Source organism: Calonectris borealis, chromosome 21 (assembly GCF_964195595.1).
Source record: "Calonectris borealis chromosome 21, bCalBor7.hap1.2, whole genome shotgun sequence".
NCBI classification, from domain to species: Eukaryota; Metazoa; Chordata; class Aves; order Procellariiformes; family Procellariidae; genus Calonectris; species Calonectris borealis.
This window is the reverse complement of record NC_134332.1, coordinates 4548840-4571304: the sequence shown is the minus strand read 5'-3', so window position 1 is coordinate 4571304 and position 22465 is coordinate 4548840. Positions and strand designations below refer to the sequence as shown.

General features: G+C 57.0%; 1 protein-coding gene across 1 annotated transcript in view; it reads right to left on the bottom strand.

Moving 5' to 3' along the window:
* ASTN2 (astrotactin 2) overlaps nt 1-22465 on the bottom strand; it is a 361627-nt gene that overhangs the window by 128057 nt on the left and 211105 nt on the right. Inside the window, exons 14-16 of the mRNA XM_075170429.1 lie at nt 2861-2985; nt 2351-2455; nt 628-807 (exon numbers count right to left, since the gene is read on the bottom strand). Of these exons, the coding sequence (XP_075026530.1) occupies nt 628-807; nt 2351-2455; nt 2861-2985 (410 nt within the window). The remainder of the gene's footprint in view (nt 1-627; nt 808-2350; nt 2456-2860; nt 2986-22465) is intronic.

The window sequence follows — 22465 nt, the reverse complement described above, 5'->3', positions numbered from 1 at the left end:
AAACACCACAGATGTTTTCAACAGAAAAAGATCAGACCCGGGGAATATCCCCAGCTCCCTGGAGGAGAGAGATGAATTGGCAAATGGAAGGCTACAGCGATAAGGGAGTTTTTATAAACATAACCTAATTGTATTACTTCAAAGTCCTGAAGTTTATTGCCCTGTTTAATGATGTGTCTCGTTATTTATGGTGTAGCACAATGAGTCTGCTATTGATTTAATACACTTCCTTAAAGACCGTCATTGTCACAAGCAATAAAACGAAGCCATTCTGAAACAGCTCAATTATGTCACATCTCCATCACCCGACCCCGGCGTGCGGGGGCCTCCGTGGCGGGGTCGGGGGCGGGTGGTGAAGCAGGTCCCCCCGGGGAAGGATGGAACCCGAGTGCGGCCGTTGAAGGGCAGGAGCAGGCAGGACGTGTTCGCCGGGCTCAGGGATGCTGCCCACGGACACGTGCCACCATCTCCTGCCGCTGGGCACTCAGTTTGGTACGGGTCTCCTCTCTGTGCCCTCTAACCAGCGCGGTGCTGGTGTATGCACCGGGGAGAGAGGGTGATGGATGGAAAACAGCACGAACGATAACCGGTATTTGTGCCCCTGCCCGTTTCCGCCGCCCTCCTCACCTTTCTGGTACTGGAGCCAGAGCTGCTGCTGGACCTTCTTGCTGGGGAAGTGGATGGCGCAGCTGAACTCGGAGCCGTACAGTGCCTCTGCGATGTAGTGGGAGCCAAACTGCTGGATGAAGGAGAGCAGCTCCTCCCGGCTGCTGTCCTTGTTCAGGATCTTCAGGATGTTTGCAAAGCCTGTGGGAGGGAGGCAGGGGATCAGCAGGTCGGCCAGGCAGGGCTGCCAGCCGCAGCCCGGGGGGAAGGAGGCCCAGAGGATCCCCTGCTCAAGGCATACAAGTCCCCACGTGGGTGCAAAGCGCAGTTCCTCCCCTCTTGCCTCCGTGGTCTACATGATCCTTTGGAATCCACAACCTGCTATTTACCCTGGGCTGTAGCTCTGCCATCCTTCTATGATTCTTCTCCCTAAGAGATTTCTCAGATCAATTTGTAGGGATGTACATGTGAACACATGTGTGCGCAGACACACATATCCACACGCACACCCCCTCCCACCAGCTCCATCCCGTTTTGCAGCTGCTGGGACATCACCAACGCTCTCCCCAAAGGGTGCGCTCAGCCTTTGCTTTGCAGTAGCCGTACCCAGAGATGTTCTCCTGGTGTAATTTATTACAGATTGCAGACCATCCCCAGTGTAAATACCCTGCACAACCAATCACTATTTTTAGGAAAGCTGGAGACAGACCAGAGGGACACACGGGACTGGGCTGACGGCAGCTCCGTGGGTGCGCAAGGGTCGGGGCACCCATTTCTTGAGCAACGCCCCGCAGTGCCCGTGCAGACAGCGGGGATGGCTGTCATGGGACAAGGACATGGACCCTCACGGCTCTAGGAGATGAAATATCGTGGAGGCATTGGTGGCTACACAGCACCTTGGCATCATTTAAAGCTGGCTGATATTGTTTTGGTTCACTGGTGGAACTGAAAACATACTGCACGAAAATACGTCATTACTGTCACCAAAATGAGGTTATCTGGCTGGTTGGTTGGTTGGTTTATTGAAGGAGAAGGCTGGTTTAATAAAAAAGCTAGAAGAATTCATTTTGAGCTGAACCCAAACATTTTGTTCAGCTCCGAGCAGGTTATTTTGTTCCGGGGCTGTGCAGCCTGTCTGCACTAAATCTTTTTTTTTTTTTTTCTTTCCCCATTTAGAAACAGGTTGATTTTTAAATAAAAAATGCTGGTTTGAAATGAAAAGGCAAAACATTTCAGGTCGCAACAAAATGTTTCAGCATTTCTGAAACAAAATGTGTAGCTATAAAAACATGGAAGTGAAATGTTTTGACGTTTCCAGGATCCTCCTGCCCGCCCCTTCTTCATCTGCAACTCCCTGCTCTGTATGACACACTTTTACAAGCGCTTTGGGTCCTTTTGAAACCACCTTTTTTCAAGAACTTACTGTTTGGATGTAAGACAGCCACCCCCACATGAATCCGCCCCGCAGTGTTGCTTATTAGCTTGATCCTGGCGCTGACCCCAGCTCTTGGTTTGTGCAACCAAGCTGCACAAACTCTCTGCCTCAGTTTCCCCCCCTGTAAAAAGGAGGAAAAATCTCTCTGCCTGTCTCTGCAGCAGCGCTGGGAGCGCGAGTTATTGCCCGAGCTGAGCCTGGAGGTGGGAAATGCTGGTGAGATGCTCGGCACGACTGTGCCTTGGGGCAGAAGACCACCACCCACCCACCCACGTAGACATCCGTCTCCTCGCTGCTAGAACCCCTCACCTGCAGAGAGGGTGATGGAGCTGAGCTTCACCCTGTAGAGGTTGCTCCTGACCCGCCAGTGCTGCACCATGGGGTAGCCCATCGCCTCGTCGTACTTGATGTCCCCTGCAAAGGAAGAGCCAGCGCTCAGCCCCTGCCGACCCGGCGGCCACGCTCCGGGGAACGCTTAATGCTCACACCGAGCAATTGCTTGGCTACACCGCGGGGGCGAGAAAAGGGATGGTAGCAGGGATGGCAACCTCCTCCGGCGGTCATGCCATGGGGTCCTCAGGCATTGCGGTGGCACGCTGCGGCTGCCAGGAGCTTGCGGGCATGGAGATGCTGCCTTGCCGTGCCACACAGCCCATACGCTATTTCTACCCAAGGGATGCAGGAGGGATGTCGTGAAGGACCCCGAGATGCTGGGGTGCTGATGCCCCTTGGGGACCATGCTGGGATCCAGGGTGGGAGAAGGGGCTCTTGCTGCTGCGCTTGTCCCCAGCGGGGGCCGAGCCCGGGGGCAGCTCGTACCGGTGAGAAGCTGGAGGTCGGGAAGGGGCTCCGAGAGGACGCCGCGGCACTGCTCCTCCACGGGCAGCGGGATCACCATGAGGCCGTCGGCCAGCTGGGGGAAGTCCTTGATGAAGTTATTCTCCCTGCAGAGAGAAAAAGACAACTGCAAAGCAACGATGCAGGTCACGGCTGGGCAGGGGGGCTGAGCCGCCCCGGTGGCACGGGGACGGATGGCTCAGGAGGGCAAGGGACATCTCCTGCAAGCAGGAGACCTAACAGGGGATGGGGTTTGCAGCCCCCGCTGCCAGCCGCCCCTGGCTCTGCAGCCCTCCTGCTTAACGAGCTCCCCGGGGATTGTGGCTCCGTTAGCGCTCCAGCGCCGTGGGAACCGCTCTCAGGCTGGGGACCTGGCCACTGGTTTTGACCCGGATTTTCAAAGTGTGCCACTGGAGAGGGGGCAGACAGCAGCGAGGAGAGAGGAACGGCTGCTACACCCCAAAGCTGCCCCTTTCCACCGCCTGCAGCATTTTCCCAGTACGGGACCGAGACCAAGCACCAGAGCAAGCCCCGCTGGGGCTCCCCATCCCAGGCAGCATCATCGCCCCCTCGGCTTTGCCCCCGGATGACTGCCTCTCCAAAAGGAGGAAAAGGTACATTTAGAGACAGACGCCAAAAAAAAAAAAGCCGGCGCGTGCAGCTCACGGTGTGATTTTACCACACATGTGGGATCTTTTCTAACCTTGGCAGGTATAACATTGATAATAGGCCCCTAATGAATTGTTTCTAGAACAACGATACTGGGGAAATTATTTGAAATGGTGAACAGACAGGTCTCTGGGAGACGAGCCTCCCCCGACAAGTGAAACGCCTCACGCCTGCGCAAAGGAAACGGGAGGGAGCAGGTTTAAATATTGATCTTAGAGCCAAAATATAGGCCAGGAGGCTCTGCGTCCTCCGGGTGCGGAGACAAAAGGGCAGCTGAGCAGAAAAAAGGGAGGTTTCTGCAAAATCAGGTCAGCCCCAGGAGCTGGGGGGAGGCTCAAACTGGCACCACCTGCCCCAGCTGCATTTTTCTGAATAGTTTCTCCTTTAAACAGCTGCTGGGTTCACCCCCCCTTCCCCAGTTTTACCCCCCACAGCTCGTCCCTGGGAGGGATGTTCCATCATCCCGTGCTCACCTCGCAAGTGGTGACACCTTGGCCACCTTCAAGGGTCCCGCTGCAGCGAGACGCTGGGCTGGTGGAGCACTTCCCCAGGGCCCTCCCGCTGCTCCAGGGTCAGGATACGGCCACTGTAACCTGTACCGGTGGTGAGCAGGAGGCCATAGCCCCGTCCAACCAGCCTGGGGATGCTCCCGGCCCCGAGGCGGGCAAGGAGCAGTGGGGTGAGCAGCTGCAGGTGGGGACACACGAGTGGGGCCGAGCACGGCTGTGCAGGCAGCCCTGCTGCCAGGCAGCAGGCAGCAGCCTGCCTTCACGCTGCACCCCCGTCCCAAAGCCACCGGCACCTGATTGCATCTCAGGAGCTTCACTTTAGGCACTGCCGGAGAAAAAGTGGTTGATTTCTCTGAAGGGAAAAGCCTCTCGCTCACACACGTGCTCACAAATCTCCTATTGATCACGCCAGGCGTGGGATCCCTGTGGCAGAGCGGTGCTTTGCTCTTCTGAGCCCTTTGCTGTCTTAGCGATGCAAACAGGGAACTGCAATTACTGCCGGAGCCGGGAGCTGTGCAGGTGGTGGGAAGCAGGGGCTTGCGAAATTAGGCAAGTCAGTAGGGAACACGGGAAGGAGCGTGCCGGTGTCTCTGCTGCTCTGCCTCAGCAGAAAAGGGAGAAAAGCATCAGCGCTACCAAGTCCCGAAGCCCCGGAGAGGCGCGATGCTGCGCCGGGAAAGCGGGATGCAGCTGCGCTGAGCCCGCCTGCCACCCCGGGGGATGGGGACCGTCCCCTCCCTGATGGGTCAGCCCTGCACCCGGGCATGAGCGCAAGGGCCAGGCAGGTCACGCCAGAAGCTCGTCCAGCCCTGCGTCCCACCTCTGAGAGGACCAGGAGGGACAATGACACTGGCTGGTGGCACCGTCCCAAGGCTCTCCCACCGCCCCGCACAAGGGGACAGACCTGGCGGTGCCAGAAGAGCTCAGCCACGGTGGACAGAAACACGCGGCACGGCAGGCACCAGAAGACTGCGTTAACCCTGTGCCCTGCACCCCAGCACGGGGCAGAGAAGATGCAAAGAAGCAGCATCTCCTCCTCCCCCCATGCAAACCCACCCGGACCATCTCACCGACACCACGCCACGAGCCCGGCTCATCCGGGTGGCAGGACAGCCCCCGGGGCTGGTGGTCCATGCCCGGCAGCTAAGAAGGGAAAAGCTGGAGGAGACGCATGCTGGTGCGAAGGGAACCCGCACGCAGCGGCTGCTGCTCAGAGCTGACGCCTCTATGAAAAGGTATTTACCGAAAAGCCGCGCTCTGTGGTGCCACTTGCTGTAATGCCGTTTGCTTTAACTGCTCCGCAGTCGAAAGGTCGAGGAAAAACAAGGGGCAAGTGCGAGTCGAGGCGTGGGCGTACATACCGGCGCGTGCCCACAACGTGCTCCCGTAACAGGAGAGAGCAGCAGTGCAAGGCAGGACCTCAGGAGCAGTTCGATGATGCATTTTTGCTACCAAACCTTTCCTGCATCTCCTCCCTCCCTCCCCATCTCCAGCCCGCTGCTCCCTACCACCCCAAAGCAGGGATGAGCCGAAGTCCCACGGAGGGGAGCACCCACCGGGCGCAGCCCCCCTGCAGAGCCCTGCCAGCCGGCACCGTGCCGAGCCCCCCCTGCTTCTGCGGGTGCAGGAAGGCGAAGCGGGAGGGCAGATGATGGGGACACCCAAAACCGCTTGTGCCAGGCGGCTGCCGCCCGCGGCGTGCCCGGCGGCGCGGAGGGCGGTGTGCTGCGGAGCCGCAGCCGGCAGAGGGCTGTAGCTCCTTTTCCACTGCGCCTTATTAATAACCCTGCGGCTCGCAGCGCTGCTCACCATAGAGGCACAAAAAAGAGTTTCTGCCAGGCTTTTGTGCTCTCTGGATCAAAGCCGTCGGGCTGTGTGTGAGGGGCAGGCACACAGACGCGGGGAGGGAGGTGACAGCATCCCAGTGCATGTGCCGTCACACGTGCCTCCATCTGGGGCACGGCCGAGCCACCGGCACCCCCCCACAGGTTCACACCGGGGGTCCGTGCTGTTTCCAAGGGGCACAGCGGTGCCTTCGTGACCTCGCGGTTCCTACCAGCCACGGAGCCAGGTTTATTCTGATGGGATCAGGACAGAGCCCAGCAAACCCGCCTGCTCCCAGCACCTACTGGCCCCACAACATCCTCCTCTGTCTCCTGTTCTGCCCCCCAGCATCTCCCCAACACTCACGGAGCAGATACCCGACACTCGCAGGAGCAGCGAGCGTGCTGCTCTCTCCAGCACGACACACACTGAATCCTCTCATCATAGAACCATAGAATCATTAAGGTTGGAAAAGACTTCTAAGATCATCCAGTCCAACCGTCAACCCAACACCACCATGCCCACTACACCATGTCCCTAAGCGCCTCATCCACACGTCTTTTAAATACCTCCAGGGTGTATATGGTGACTCCACCCCTGCCCTGGGCAGCCTGTTCCAAGGCCTGACCACTCTTTCAGTAAGGAATTTCTCCTAATGTCCAATCTAAACCTCCCCTGGCGCAACTTGAGGCCGTTTCCTCTCGTCCTATCGCTGTTACTTGGCAGAAGAGACCAACCCCCACCTCGCTACAACCTCCTTTCAGGTAGTTGTAGAGCGCGATGAGGTCTCCCCTCAGCCTCCTCTTCTCCAGGCTAAACACCCCCAGTTCCCTCAGCCGCTCCCCATCAGACTTGTGCTCCAGGCCCTTCACCAGCTTCGTTGCCCTCCTCTGGACACGCTCCAGCACCTCCATGTCCTTCTTGTGGTGAGGGGCCCAGAACTGAACACAGGATTCGAGGTGCGGCCTCACCAGTGCCCAGTACAGGGGCACGATCACCTCCCTGCTCCTGCTGGCCACACCATTGCTGATACAGGCCAGGATGGCGTTGGCCTTCTTGGCCACCTGGGCACACTGCTGGCTCATGTTCAGCCGGCTGTCGACCAGCACCCCCAGGTCCTTTTCCTCCAGGCAGCTTTCCAGCCACTCTTCCCCAAGCCTGTAGCGTTGCCTGGGGTTGTTGTGGCCCAAGTGCAGGACCTGGCACTTGGCCTTGTTGAACCTCACACAGTTGGCCTCGGCCCATCGATCCAGCCTCGACTCGCAGCGCTCTCCTGTGGGGATCTGAACATCTCTCAGGGCATTTTGCAAATACTGAGTCATTATACAAGGAAATGCTGTTTCTCCCTCGCAGCCCAGAAGCATCCGACCCTGAGCACGTCCCTGCCTTGGGAGGGAGCTGACTTCCAGCTGAACGAGTCTGGATGCTGGGAAAGGTCAATGGCCAAAGGCTTTACCGAGCTCTCGCACTGGCAGGGTGGGCTGAGGAGGGAGGCAGTCGCCTGGATTAAACTGAGTTCAAAATCCTGGCTTTGACGGACACTTCGTGTAACCTTGGCTGAGTCATAAAATGCCCCGTTGCCGCGGGTGACACAGGTAACAGGCAGCAGCTCCTCCGTCTCGGGGTGCTGGGGGGATAAAATTAGCGGCTGCTCAGGTACCAGGAGGAGAGCTCAGGCAGTGAGAGCCCGCTGTGCCGGTGTTCTCCTGTCCTTCTGAAACTAGATACACAAACTGGAGATGTTTTCGGGGAATCTGACCTTAAATAATACACCCAAGGTCATGCAATACAGCCGTGGCGCGGTGCAGCGTAGGGCTGCGCTGTTGTGCTCCGCGGCGCTGGTATCATCTCACGCAGCCGCCGGGAAGCCTCCAAAAAGGACCAGCATCCCCCAGCATCCCTGAGCGAAAGGGGGTTTTGGGGGAACAGGAGAGCCCGAGGCAGGCGCTGGGGAGCAGCCGGAGTGCTGTGGTCCTCCTGGATGGGGCCACGGCTGCCGGGTCCTGGGTTCATGGCACGATTCTGCTGAGCCCTGGGGCACCTCGTCCCCTGGCCGAGGCGCTGAAAGCCAGGGCCAAGCTCGCAGGGGGATTTTGGCCCACGGTAGTGAAAGATCAGCTGGTGACTCACATTCATTTCATTTTCCTGTTAGCAACACCGCTGGGTGAAGGAGCAGCCTCTCCTCCTCGGCTCAGCCGGCTGTGGCTTCCTCCCTTCGCACGTCGCTCCCGAAGGACGTGGTCTCGAGGCCGGCCTCTGCCCACCCACCCTTTCGGAGACCCTCCTTGCTCCTGTACAACTCCCACTGCAAATCCAAGCGTCAGCTGCCTCCATCCGCCACCGACAGTGGATGCACACCCTGCGTGGCAGCATCCGGGCAAATATATTCATGAAGGGGTAAAAAAAAAAAAAAAAAAAAATAAAATGACCCCACAAGTGATTAGCTGATGCCCTGAAGCATGAGATTTAATTACCCTTATCTGAGCCGGCACAGCTACAAATGTTAATCACATTATCATCCAGCGTGCTTATGTTCAGCAAAGTGACTATGCGAGGACTGAGCTTTCTGCTATGTCTGAGAGGGCGCCTTTTCTAGGAAGAATAATTTATTAATCTTACTTCTTTCTGTCCTGCAATGGCTGGGGGAGAACATGATGGATTTGAGGTTATTTAGTGACAGCTTTTGACCCAACTTTCCCTCGGAGCAACTTTCCCACTGGGGTGGCTGCAAGCTCACAAGAGCCCAGCCTGCATCTGACATGGGGACATTCAGAAATAGCTTCTTCTTAGCTTGTCATCACCAAAAAAAATTGATCTAGAGTCACTGGGAGACAGAAAAGAGGGTGTCCTGCTTCCACAGCCACTTTGGAGAAGGTAAGCATGCCGTAAATCTCCCCCCACCGTGTCTCCCTGACCTCAGGCACTGGTGAATTATAAAGGCTTAATGCAAACCCTCTGAAGCAGCAGTTACTTACTCCGAATTTAATGGTCATTAATTTTAGCGAGGCCCCACTCCTGTATAACAAGGCAGGATAAAAAAGGAGAGATTGGTCAGGTTTTGCCAGGCCCTGGAGCCCCCTCCAGCTCCCCAACTTTCAGCCCTAACCACTGTTTGCAACAACGCGCGGCCGGACCGGGCTGCGGGGAGAGAGGAGAGCACCAACCCGGAGCTGCCCCTGCCCCCAGAACCCTCCTGGTGTGGCCACCGCCATGGCCCCCATCCCTCCATCGGCCCCGATGCTGCGGATACGACCTGTCCCCGCGCTGCCCGTCCCTCCCCGCCACGTCCCCAGCGTGCCCCACTTCAGCGCCAGCCATAAACAGCCTGACGATATTCAATAGCTGCCTTACCCCCTCGGTTCAGGGAGAATTAGCATTTAAATTGAGGTGTTTCGGGGAGGTAAATCACGCCGGCGCTGGAGCCGCAGTGCCTGTGGGCACGCACGATGCTCCCCGGGGCCGGCGCGATGTGCCTACAAGCATGGTGCTCAGCACCAGCCCCTCCACGCGCCCTTGGATCGAGCCCCAAAACCCTCTGTGGGGCTGGGAGTGACCGGGACCCTCCGTCCCGCACCCCCCGCTCCCTCTCTCCCGCGGGGCCGGGGCTGCGCAGCGGTGAAGTCACCTGCTCTGTAATGGGGAGGTGTTGAAAAGCTCAGCTGCCACTGTCGAAACGCCGTGGGCTCCGTCTGGGCGGCTCTTTGATCCCAGCACTGGAATACTTATGGAGGCGCCACGCCGGCACGGCTGCGGGAGGCCCTCGGTGGCACCGGGGCTCCTCTTCCCTCGTCGCGCCCAATTTGGGGACACGGAAGCTTGGGGGGGGACAGTGAGAGCTGCAGGACCGGGCAAAGGGTGGTGGCTGTCACCAGGGACCGCGGCTGGGAGCAGGAGCTGCAAACCCCACTAGTGCCTGTGCCACCGGGTGCGTGGTGCCGTGCAGGGACCCCAGCCATGGCACGATGATGGTGACAGCCAGCAAATGACATCTGGACATGGGACTTTAAGACCTGGGACAGCAGTGACAGCCAGACAGAAGGATGCGAGTGGTGGGAGCAGCGCTGCTCCCCGGGAGCCAGCAGAGGCAGGGGGGGGATCCCTTCCCGGTGAATAGTTTATTCACCGTAAAACAGGAATTCAGTTGATCCAAAGCTATTTGTTAACTCCGCTTGAACCTACTGCAGAACCTGAGTGGAGATTTTTTTGGTTGTTGTTTCTTTTAAGTACAAAATAGATTGAGGAATACAAATAGTCGCCACCACCGCACTGCCACCACCTCCGTGCCTGCCGGGGGGTCCTGCACCTCCCCAGTAGCTAAAGGCAAGTCTCAACGGAGACTGCCGCTGCTTTCTCCTTCTCCGTTAGCGCACCAGAACATCAAACTCATTTCACGGTAAGCCAAAGCATGCCGCTGCTGGTGTTCTAGTTCAGCTGTTGAACCAATAACTTGGTTCTCCGCACTACTCATGCCCGAGCCTGGGTCAGCAGCAGCCCCGGGAGTCGCGTGCCCATGCCCATCGTGCTCTGCCAGCGCTGGACTGTTCCAACCTGACTTTCCTACAAATCATCTCCAAACATCCCCCAAACACTAAAGCCCTCCTCCGGTCCGCACAGCCCCGGTGGCACCACCGAGCACTCAGGGAAACCCAGCCAGCAGTGCCCACCACCGTGGCACTGATGGTGAACATCACCCACGGAGAAAAAGTGCATCCTCTCCTGAAGGCATTTCTATAGGAAAGACACAGGGGATGGAGAAGCCGCAAGCGATAGGAGCAGAGATCTCCCTCCCACACCCTGGCAAGCCCACGAGCAGGCAGCCGGCGGGGGGACATGCTGCTGGAAGAGGTCCACCACCGGCACGTGGCTCTGGCCAGCAAAAGCAATGCAGCTCAGGTGGAGTGCCCGTGGCCATGCAGAGGGACCCCAAGAGGCTCCCCGGCCTCTCCCAGTTGCTGGCTCTCAAGATGCTGGGTCCCGGTGACATCTTCAGTGCCCATTTATCATCTTTTATTATCCTCCTCACCCCGCTCCCCATTATACAGCTATTTATTTATTCCAGTAAAGCGTGTCTCCTGTGGGTGAAATCCTGCGGTAGGCTGTGGATCTTTCTTCCTCCGGAGTGCCTGTTGGGAACAGGCTGAAACGGAGTGCCGAGTAAAAACAAATTTGGAAAGTTACGGTTCCCACAGCAACGCCGGGCGCCTGTGCAGCAGGCAGCGCGCAGGCACGCAAAGCTGGATTTATGCCTTAATTACGGAGTCCGGGCTGCAAGAGGAATCCCGTGCAAAGCTCTAGTTTTCAGCCCTTAAACAAATTTGCAAATATATGGATTATTCCCTTTGGGATTGAAATTTCCCATGCTTAACCTAAGCTTATAGGTGATTTTCTGCAAGAAGTTTTAAGAAAAGTCAAAAATCCCCACTTTAGAGTGAGAGGGTGAGGATGAAAAGCCGACACATCCCCAGCTGGCAAAAGGGAAGAGAGTGACAACCCATCTCTTGTTTGCCTGTAACTCTGGCACAACTTGCTCCTGGAAGCCCACACCTGCAGAGAGCAAATCCCTCGGGAGGCGAACGCATGTGAGCTAGGAGACACGACTTGGTGCAGAAGCTGCCATCATTAACACTCGAACCTGGGTAACATCTAGCTGCATCAGGACCAGAGCCCAAAATACCAGAGTCCACCGACAGTCCCTTCCCCCTGACGGAGAAGACTCCAAGCTCTTTGCATTTACTGCTGGAGACCTCCTTGTTTGATGGACTGCTCACATCAACGACAAGCAGCAAGGAAGCCGATGAAATACAACCCAGCGTATGTCTGATCCAGCACTTTCCATCTTTAAGTTGCTGTCTCCTTATTATTACCCTGCTCGAGTCACATCACCCAGGTCCATCACATCACCCAGGTCCATCACATCACCGAGGTCCATCACATCACCCAGGTCCATCACATCACCCAGGTCCATCACATCACCTAGGTCCATCACATCACCCAAGTCCATCACATCACCCAGGTCCATCACATCACCCAGGTCCATCACATCACCTAGGTGCATCACATCACCCAGGTCCATCACATTACCCAGGTCCATCACATCACCCAGGTCCATCACATCGCCTAGGTCCATCAGATCACCCAGGTCCATCACATCACCTAGGTGCATCATCACCCAGAACAAGCCCTTCCACACACACCTCCCTACTCCTCTCTCCTCCTTCTGCAGGGGCAAAGCAAACAAGCAAGTAGCCAAGACCTCTCTCCCTGCATGGCTCTGCGTTAAGCATTTGACTGATCTCGCCAGCAAGATAGGCAGTGGGTCCACCACTGCCCACAGCCAGATGGGTTTTGGCCTCAGCAGCTTTGTCCTGAGCCTGCAACCTGGCAGTAGGGCCAGGAGGACACGTCTGAGCCATGTGCCATCCCTCCTTGACTGGAAAGTCTGGGAAATGCCCAATAGCTGATGTGGATGATGCAAAATCCGCCCGTTTGCAAAGGGCTGGCGCTGCTTAGTGTCTGCCAGGAGGATCCGTGTCTCGCTCCACGTATTTGCTCTTCAAGGTGTCTCCCTCCATTAGCTTCGCCATCGCTGACAGCCGAAGGGTCTGACCTTGTCAGCTTCCATAAGCCCAGCAACTTTCAGCTTTTTAACGATTTGCATGGGGAAGTGCCGTGAAGACAGACAGACATCCTGGAAGGATGAAGCTTCTGCCCACCGGGCTGTAGCCACTGTGAGACGATCTGGGGACGGTTTCTCTACGGGGTTGTTTTTTCTAAGCCTGAGCAACCCAGAGCCAGGCTGGACGCCTCCTCTGAATGATTATTTCGGCAGCGAGCTGAGCCAAGGCTGCAGGTCCTCTTGCAGGGGTTGTTTGGGTGCTGTTTGCAATCATCTCCCGAGTGTTGCTCAAGCAGCTCCATGCCCGGCGCTTTCATTAGCATCATTTGTAACGAGGCAACAAATAACAAAACTCCCACTGACTTCAGAGGAGCCAGGACCACACGCTGGGACTTCCCAAGGAACCGGCACAAGGCTGGTGCCTGACTTGCCTCCAGTTCCTATGGGATTTGGGCAAGGCGACCTGAAGCCATCGGGCTCTCCGCACACCAGCAGCCCCTCGCACCAGCAGCTCTTCCAGGGAAACCCACGCCCCAGCCGCAACGCCCCAGGAAGCGCAAGCACTGCCTTTTAAATAATATTTGCCTTTCCAATGTAAATGCAGACCCAGCTCTCTGCTCAGCACACACATCCATTCTCTTTTAACAATTTGGGATCTTAAGCAATTTTTTTTTTCCTCTCCTAAGCTTCATCGTTAACCTTTAAGATGGAGATAAGGCATAAGAGTTTGGAAAGGAATCAGGAGGGACCCTGGAAATGAGCCAGGAGCAGTGTTAATACTGGGCTGCACATCATATCTCTTCAGTTCTTCTTTCCCCCCAGGGTGATTCGGACTGCTCTTGACTACCACCATGGCATTACAAACTCTAATGAGGTTTGGAAAATAAGAAACCCACTGCGGCGTGGGAGAAACTAATAGAAATTGTTTTGTCTTCTCTCTATTAGTCATTAGAAGCAGAGGAAAAACAGCCACAGGCAGTGGCAGGGCTGCAATATCACCACACATTTCATATGCTGGCACTCCGACAAAGTCATTTCAACGCAGTTAATGCTCCCGCTTCCCCTCTGCGCAAGGCATGCCGTGCGCCAGTAAGGGCTCCAGCTGCGCCTGCGTCCCTGTGCCAGGATCGACCGAGCCCGGGGTGACCCCAGCGGAACCCGGTGCCCGCCCAAGGTGCCCAGGCAGGACGCTTGGCCAGCCCGCGGCTCTGCCCAGCAGCAAACCCGCCGGCACGGACCATCGCAGCCGCTCTGCAGTGAGCAGAGCCCGGCGTCCCCCGGGGGACAGGCAGGGAAGGTGAAGGCAGCGCCCGGGCAGGGCAGTGCTCGAGGACGCATCCGTAAGCAGCAGCTCCCTGGCGCTGTCAGGCAGCCAGAGCATATGGTGAATTAGCTGGGATTTGCGACCGCATCTGCAAAGACGCGTTTCTGTGTGTGAAGTTAATTACGGAAGCCAGGAAACGATGCACGCGGCGAGCCGGGGCAGGGCGATGGCACCTGCAGCGATCTCACTCCTTGCCATCCTCCCGGGGAAAGGCGGGTGCTGAGAGCCAAGCCCTGCTCCGGGGCTCAGCGAGGTGCCTTGGAGCACCTTCCACTTTGCTTCCCTCCTCCCAGCTCTGCGGGCCGTCGCACCCGGGCAGCACAGCTGCTTGATGACAAGTGGCAGTGCCGTCACACCTTCCAGATGTTCGCCTGCTGCCTGCGGGTAGGGGCACAGCTGGCGGGTGGCACCGTCCCCCGGAAAGCCGGGGCGCAGGCACGCAGGCGGCTCTGCATGCACCAGGCTCCTTCGGCCCACGCTGGGGGAGAAATGAACTGGCACAAACACCCCGAGCTTTCATCTCAAGAAAATTGTTATTGAAGGCAACAGCCCACGGGCGACTCCTCCTCACCCGGCTGCAATCTGGGCAGGGTGAGAGCACGACAGCGAGGGAGCGTCGCTGGGGGACGGGGAGGAGGGTGAGTGACGCTGGGTCGGTCCCCACCGCCTGCTCCTGCATTCCTCTGCACTGAGCCACGGCTCCAGCATCCAAACCAGGTCACATTGCACAGGAACCGGGTGCGGTGGAAGATTTAGATCTCCTGGGTTATCCCACGTGCCCTATGCGTAGGATGTGGCAGGGGATGGGCGGGCTCCCAGCACAGCTTGTCCACCTCCTTTGGTGGACAATGGGTTCAACTGATGGGGCCCAAGCCCAAACCTAGCACTTGCCTTCAGGTTTACGCAGTCACGAGTTACACTGCAACACGCAGAAGGGCAAACCCTCCATCTCTGGAGACATCACTTGGGATGGGACAGAGCAAGACAAGATTTTCTGCTGCACCGAGGATTGCATCCAAGCCCTGCTGCTAACTCGGAAGCAGGTACGGCTCGACAGCTGGCATAGCTGCAGAGCGCTCAGATACCCCCATGCTGGTGCCTGCTCATGACTGCATTGCCCGGAGCAAGGATTCGCATTGCTAACTCAATGTCAAGCCGATTTAGTCCTTGGATGGGGAATCTCCGTCAACCAGCACTGGCACTAGCGAGGAAGAGCAGTGACGGGCTGGTAAGTGTCAGCCTTGTCCCCGGAGGTGCCGCTGGGTCGGTGTCCGCGGTGCACGCAGCACAAACCCATGGCCTGTGCTAATGGTGACCACCAAATAAGTGCCCATAGCATGATGGAAACACCCTGCTATCACAGCTTAAAGTCGGGTGATTACAATTTACTGCCTCAAACCCTCCCACCTCACTCTCTTCTTTCTTTTCAGCTGAACATAATCCTTATTTTCATGTGTCCCGAGTGGGTGCAGAGCTCCCGTGCCCCCGGAGCGGCTGCACCCCACATCAGATGAGGAAAGAAGGAGAAGCAATTCCTCTCTGCAAGCCTGTACACCACTGCAAGGCTATAAAGCCAGTAAGGACCCCCTGGGATGAAAGGTACTCTATAAATCTGAGCTGTTATTATTATAAAACCAATCCCCGCCGCATCTTTTAATAATGCAGATTAACTATGCAATAACACCAGCTATAATTAGTATCATAAAAGTCAGAGATGGGAGAGGCTAGCAGGTCAGTGAGTCCATCCCGCGGACCGTTCCCCACAGCACGGGGGAAGGAGGAACCTTCCCGGGTGCCCTGGGAGCTCGGAAAAGCGAAGGCAGGCTTGGCAGTGCCAGGCACCATGAAGGGAGTGGTGACAAGGAGGGGATGGCACACGAATCACCACGCCTCTGCCAAACCCAGGAGGGGAGCAGAGCCCCACTCTTGTTCTGCAGCTGCCGGTCCCTCCTCTCCTGTGCGGGTCCGTGTCCCCTCTGTCAAACCTTTATCCTTTCCCCATGCTCAGGATCGAGACAAGGGTGTCACCATCAGCTTTTCACAAGGGTGGACCCTGAAGACCCCACTGACCCCCTGACAGCTGCGTGGGGGGACGTGGGTGTCCCCCAAGGACCACAGGCTGATGACAGCAGGGCAGGCTCCTTGCAGGAGGAGCCCGTGCCCCAGACCAGCTCCCCAGGGGACGAGCATTCCCCCAGACCCTTCACCTCCCATCTCACGAGAAGCTCCCAGCCCCAGGGCTAGGAGCCACGACCTTCCCATACGCACACACACGCGCCTTGCCCAGCAGCATTCCCGGACTGGGATCCCACCGCCTGCTCCCATCCCGCCCAGGGACGAGCACTCCTCCTCACCTGTTGACCAACCCAGCTAACACACGCAGCCCAAGCCCCGCTGCCCTTCCTCCACCTCCCGCTCCCAGAAACCCCATCATCCTCCTCGCCTCCACGGTGCACCCACGCGGCCTCAGCCCTTCTCCCCTGCCGTCCCCGCTGGCACGGCAGCGCTGGCGGTGGGAAGGGCAGGAGGGAGGGCTCCCTGCCTGGGCGCAGCCCTGCTCTGCCCAATTAGCACTGCTGGGTGACAGGCTCTGTTTGCGCTGCGTGATTAGCTGTGGAAATGCAAATCTGAACTTCCTCCGCCGCAGCAGCTAACAAGATAATGAATATTTTCATCAGCTGCAGAGAATACAAACATCTGCGCAGACACAAACGCACTGCCAGGGCCGGGGGGAGTGGGGAGCAGGGGCACGGGGTGGGGGAGCAGCTCCCCGGCATCCCTCACTGCGGGGGCAGCAGCTCTGCTGCTGGGGGAGAGGAAAGCTCTGCCACTGCCGGCTGGTCCCCAAGCCCCGCGAAAGCCTGGGGGTGACACTCCCTCAGCTTTGGTGGGTGCTGGTACCGTCTCCAACAGCAGTGTCTCCGCTCTAGACTGCGCCCGTGTCTACGAGAGCGGGTTTGGGGTACGTACCCATGGTACCCACATCTCCCAGGGCACCGCGCCGGCTCTGCCCCCTCACTGCCCATCGCCGGGGCCTGAGCTCAACCTTTGAAACATCAACTCACCGGTTTGCACGGCTGCAAAGCCTGCTTTCAGGGCATGGACCGAGGTGAAAGCTGCTTGGCTTTTCCTCAGCCTCATGATAAAGGTGGAGTGTTTGGTTGCATTTTTTAACACCCACCTGTTTTTTTGTGCTGGCACGTCTTCACACACCCCTGGGGCTCAGGAGGGGCTGGGGAAGAAGCCCAAGCCCCAAGTCACAGATGTGCGATTGGTTTTGGGCTCTGGCTGTGCCGGCAGCTTCCACCCTCCCATGCCTCCTCCTCCCCAGGGCTCAGGCACACGCTGGGACCGACGGGGTTCTCATGGGCAACGGCCAAACAGCAGAGACCGACCCCGTGCGAGGTTATCGCGCTGCCTGCACAGACTGGAATGAAACGGAGCAGCTCAGGGGCGCATGCGGAGCAGGGATGGAGCAGCAAGAGCAGGAGGCGGCTGTGACGGCCGTGCCCACGCTCGCCGAGGATGTGCTGGCCTGCTCCTTAAATCCTACCCGCACCAGGCACAGAACGAGTCTGAAAACCTCTAGCACTTAAAATACCTCTATTATTAACATCTCAATCAGTATATTTTAAAAAACATCTCTTCTGCCCTGGAAACCTGCGCTGTCTTTACGATATCGCTGGCACTAGACTTGCTTTTGTTTTGCTACAAGAATAAAAAACCGCTACCAATCCAGTGCAAAAGCATGTGGCTGCAGACTGTCGGAAATACCAGCTCAAAGCCACACAATCTGTTCTCCTTCTCGGCGGGATGCTAACTTTGAAACGGAGCAGGGCTGATGCAAGCAGGATGCAATAGTAACCTAACTGACGGGGTGCTGTGCTAATTGCATTAGTCATTTATACACTGGATTGATAAAATCTCAACTTAGCCTGGCCAGTGAGGATATGCTCAAAATACACAGTGTGCGTCTATGTGCAACCTGTTGTGGGCTCTGAAAAGGGCTGGATGGACTCAATGAAGCAGCCAGGATGTCCCTGACGCTAGGTTGAGAGGTGGAAGAAATGGGATTGAGGAAAAATAGCTCAGTTTTTGGGGGGCCCTTGGGGGATTGAGGAAAAACAGCTCAGACGGGGGCCCTTTGAGGGCTGCAAAGCCATTGCATGAGGCACGGCCACAAGCGGGTACCGGGACATCTCTGCTCCGCAGGCAGCATCCCCGGCTGGGAGCGGGCACTGCTTCCGTACGGCGTGTACGGGGCACGGGGCAGAGAGCAGAGCATCGCATCCCACAACAGCTCCACAGAGCTGCTAAACTGCTAACGACCCCCTTACCTGCTACTGAGGACCAAGGCCTGAGGCATTAGCCTGGCTTGGAAAGACATCATTGCTTCCAACTAGTATGGCTGAGGCTTCAGAGCTGTGAACAGGTAATAGAATTGCAGCAACAAATAATAAAAAGAGGAATGAAATGGAAGGCAGCCACTGGAAAAGAGATCCATCCGTTATCCTGGCCTGAAGGGTAATAGGTAAACAAGGCGTTGGGGTACCGGTTGGCGCCGAGCTCGCCGGCACAGGAATAATAAACAGCACAATTATAACTTCTGTGCTCGGAGGTTTCAAAGAGACGGGAAAAAAATATGAAAAAATCAATAGCATTAATTTAACTAGTTACAGACGTTACATTTGTGATGCCGCAGGGGAGGCAGGACGTCCTCGCCGGGGCTGGCCCGCGAGCTCCAAGCCGGGCAGCACCAGCAAAGCCCCCAGCCGGCCTCCCGCACCCAGCTGCGATGCTGCACCCAGCTAAGCACCCATCCTGGCCCCGGCAGCACCCGTGGCTGAGGGGCTCGCACGAGGCCTCCCCCGGTGCAGGGGGGAGCGATGGGGTGGGGACGTTTCCCCAGCAGGGATGGCACCGAGCTGTCAGCTCGCCCCGCCATCGCCGCACCAGTTTATTAAGGGCTGAGAAGCGGTGAGGGGAAGGAGTGACAGATTTAAAATTAACTTGCCAAACTCCCCATCAATATTATGACAATTCCCCGCATCGGTTCAGCGACCCGGCGCGTTGCCTGACAGCATTAACGTAGCTGTGTGGAGGCAGAGCCGGCTGCCGGGCTGGCAGCGCTCGGGGCGAGCGGACGCCCATTCCTCCCCGTGGCACCCCAGCCACCTTGGTGCTGTGCTCGGCAGCACCGGCCGGCGCTCAGCACCACCTCCAACTCACTCTTTCCCTTCCCCAAAGCTGTAAAGTAGTAGCTGCCCTGTTTTACAGGCGGGGATGCGAGGAACAGCATCCTACGGGGACCGATTTGCAGAGGGAAGGGTGTTTCCCATTTGCAGGAAGGTGCTCAGCACGGCACAGCAGCCCTGCATCCTCCGGAGCCGTCCTCCCCAGGTACGGAGAGGGGAAAACACTCGGTGTTTAGCCATTTTTTTGCACTAAGCAATGAAGGAGCACTGACAAAACCTCTCTCCCCTCCAGCCATCGAACCATTTTGGCTGCTTATCTGCCCCCAACAGCCAGAAACCCCCCGGACTCGTTGCACCTCTGCTGGGGGGGATCAAATGGGGGCTGTGCGGGTGAGCGAGGTGCTCCCCGTGTCTCGGGGCTATGCCAAGCTGGAGCAAGAGCCGGGACGAGAGGCAGAGCCGGAGGCAGGGATGGGAAGAGACCCTGGTTAGGGCAGATGGGGAGCGCTCCACCACGCGTTGCTCTGACATCCCGTTTGCCGTGCAGTAATAATCCAGCGAGTGAAGCTGGCTCCACAGGTAGTAATTTGGGTTTTCTCCATATTAATGGCATAAAAGCAACAGTCTGAAACTGCAAACAGCTCTTAAAACAAAAATCTCTATTCCCTTGTGGCAAAGAGACAGCACAAAACAGATAAGGAACGAACAAACAACCCATTTGGAAAATAATCCCCCAGTGATTTGGGAACGGTGCGGAGTTCGGGCTCTGCCCCACCATGAGGCAACGGGGGGAAAATCGCTCTAATCTAGTCTTTAGCGAGCTGGATCCACTGCTGAGCCTCCCGGCTAGACCCAGAGGTGTGACTGGAATAGATCAGCTCCAATCCCATCTATTTATTAACACCGCACGGCATTTTGCCAAAGAGAAGAACCTTTTTTTAAAAAAAAGAGAGGGATGCCCAGAAGAAGGCAGCTCTGAATGTGCTTTTGGCTTAACAGTGGAAGGAGCCGGGGGGGTTTCTGGTGTGTGATCGAAGACCCCTCCTCTGCCACCCACCAAAGTGCCCGGTGAGGGACCGCACAGCAGAAGCATCACTGAAGGAGCGCTTTGATTTAAATGCTTGCATTTAAACAGCACCAGCAATGACGTGGCACACTTCTCCAAGCAGGAACCTTGACGCTGGCTTGTCCAACAGATCAGTCGAGCACCCCAACCACCACAGCGATAATTAGCAGTCATTAAGCTACCTCAGTATGGAAAAAGCTGTCCACAGAGCTCCTAACTCATGATGGCTCGAGCTGAGCTGCAGGGATGCTGTGGTGCTCACGTGCTGCTGGGTTGTGGCTTCACTGTCACTGATGGATGAGGAAAAGGTCCTTGGCACCAACATGAGGGATGTGCGAGCAGGGACAGGCTCTGTGCAACCCAACGAGGTGTTGCACCAGTGCTGGTGTGTATACGGAGCACAGAGCATGAACTGTTCTGGTTGCTGCCCATCCCTGGTCACAGCAGCCAGTATTTCCTTCCTCCATCCCTCCCTTGGGTGTTACCATCTCCTCAGGCATGCCACCAAAGTGTTTGGGTGCTGCCTGATTCCCTTGGATAAAATGATGTGGGTTAAAGGGGAAAACCAAAATCCGAGCCAGCGCTGACTGGAACCGCAGGTTGGTCTCAGGTCTGGGACCTGCAAGCTGTGCAGCTCTCCCACTACCAGCCTGCTCTGCTGCGTGTTCATCCTTACTCTGCATCCTAAAGGTACCCGCTGCGCATCCCTATCCTTTCGAGCTGGCCGGACACAATAAAGCCATCGGTGCTACACCAGCTCCATGCCGGTGCCACGCCAAGCCGCGGCCGGGAGGACCACGCAGCCATCAGAGAAGGGCAGAGGCTCTAACCAGCGCTGCAGACCGATGCGTGGCACAGAGACCACCCCAACCCCAACGGGGTGGAAATACCGCTGTAACTGATAGGTGTTGCCCAGGCCAGGGAGCGAGAGACGGCTTTTCCCAGCACAAAGGCTTCCTCCCAACGCCACGCTGACACGCCTGGCGGATTGAGAATATCCTATTTATTAAAGACACTGAAGATGCGGCGACATGGGAAGCAGACACCATTCAAAGGACTGTCACATCTGCATAGCTAAAGGATCCCAGCAGTTATAAATCCCTCTAAAATACTCAGCCCCTTGTTCTGATAGCAGGTTCTTGCTCCTACTTCGCAGAAACAGGCTTTTAATCCCTGGTATTAGGCAGCTTCCTGCTATGTTTCAAATGCACCAAATTAAGGGCTTCTCTAACAGCTGGTGTCTTAATGCTCAGAGAGGTTCTTGAATATCTATGAAAATCAGAGGCAAATTACATCTTTTAGTTAATAATTTCTTCTCCATTAACCTCCTTCTCTTCCCTTGTTAGGAGATGATGTAATGGTGCTTCTGCGGTGTATCCCTCCGACACGCCGGGCAGCCTGGCCGCGGGGAAGGACGCTGCGCGCGGGGAAGCGAGCCCTCCTCATCACTGCCCGGCACTTCTGGAGCCACCAGGCTACATTCAAATGGGAAAGGGCGGCCGTGCTGACCTTCCAGGCCGCCGAAAGCATTTCTGGAGCAAGGCACGCTGCCTCCTGCCAGGCTCTGAGCTCTGCCGAGCCAGCGCATCGCGCGCTACAGCCTGCAACATGCCGGCACGCTTTGCAGGTTGCTCTTGTTTCAGACCCGCTTTCTCCTGCCCCTCGCAGCTGTTAGACCTGGGACCAGCCCCGCAGTCGATGCTGGGCACTGAAAACCCTGTTTGTGATGGCGAGGTCGTGCAGAGGACCTGGCTCCCGCTGCGCAGACCCGGCCATCACCCACGCAGCGTGGCAGGAGCGGTGCCAGCCACGGGAAGGAGGACGGATCACTAACAGCCCTTTCTTTTTTAACCTGAAAACCTGTCAGCCGTGAGCCCCAGGGAGTTCCTTGGGCTCTGACCCCTGGAAGATGCAATCCCACACCGCAGGTGTTTTAGCCCACGAGCAGAGGGCGAGGGCAGCCCCGGCAGGAACCGCTCCTGGTCCAGCCTGGGACTGCTCAAACCCACCACCCCTGGGATGCTCCCGGACAGCGTGACTTGGAAAAGCCACATCTCCCAGGATAAACCAGACTCACAGACAACCTTGCGCGCTTTCCAGCTAGAATTTAGTCCTGAAGATGGGAGATGTGTTTGCTTCCCGGCAGCATCAAAGCAGTCCTTAAGCCCCAGCCCTGGCTGAGGCAGGGAAGGAAGCTTTCCAACCCTCCTGCTTTGCAGTGCAAGCAAAGGGCAGGCGACGGACGAGCTGGAGAGGAAATTAAAGCCTCTGCAAAAGGAGGTTTGGTGCATACAGACTGACGGCACAAGCTGGGGCTGGACCTCATTTGGGGGGAGCTCGTCCAGGTCTGGCATTTCCAAGCGATGGGTTTGGGGAGTTTTTGA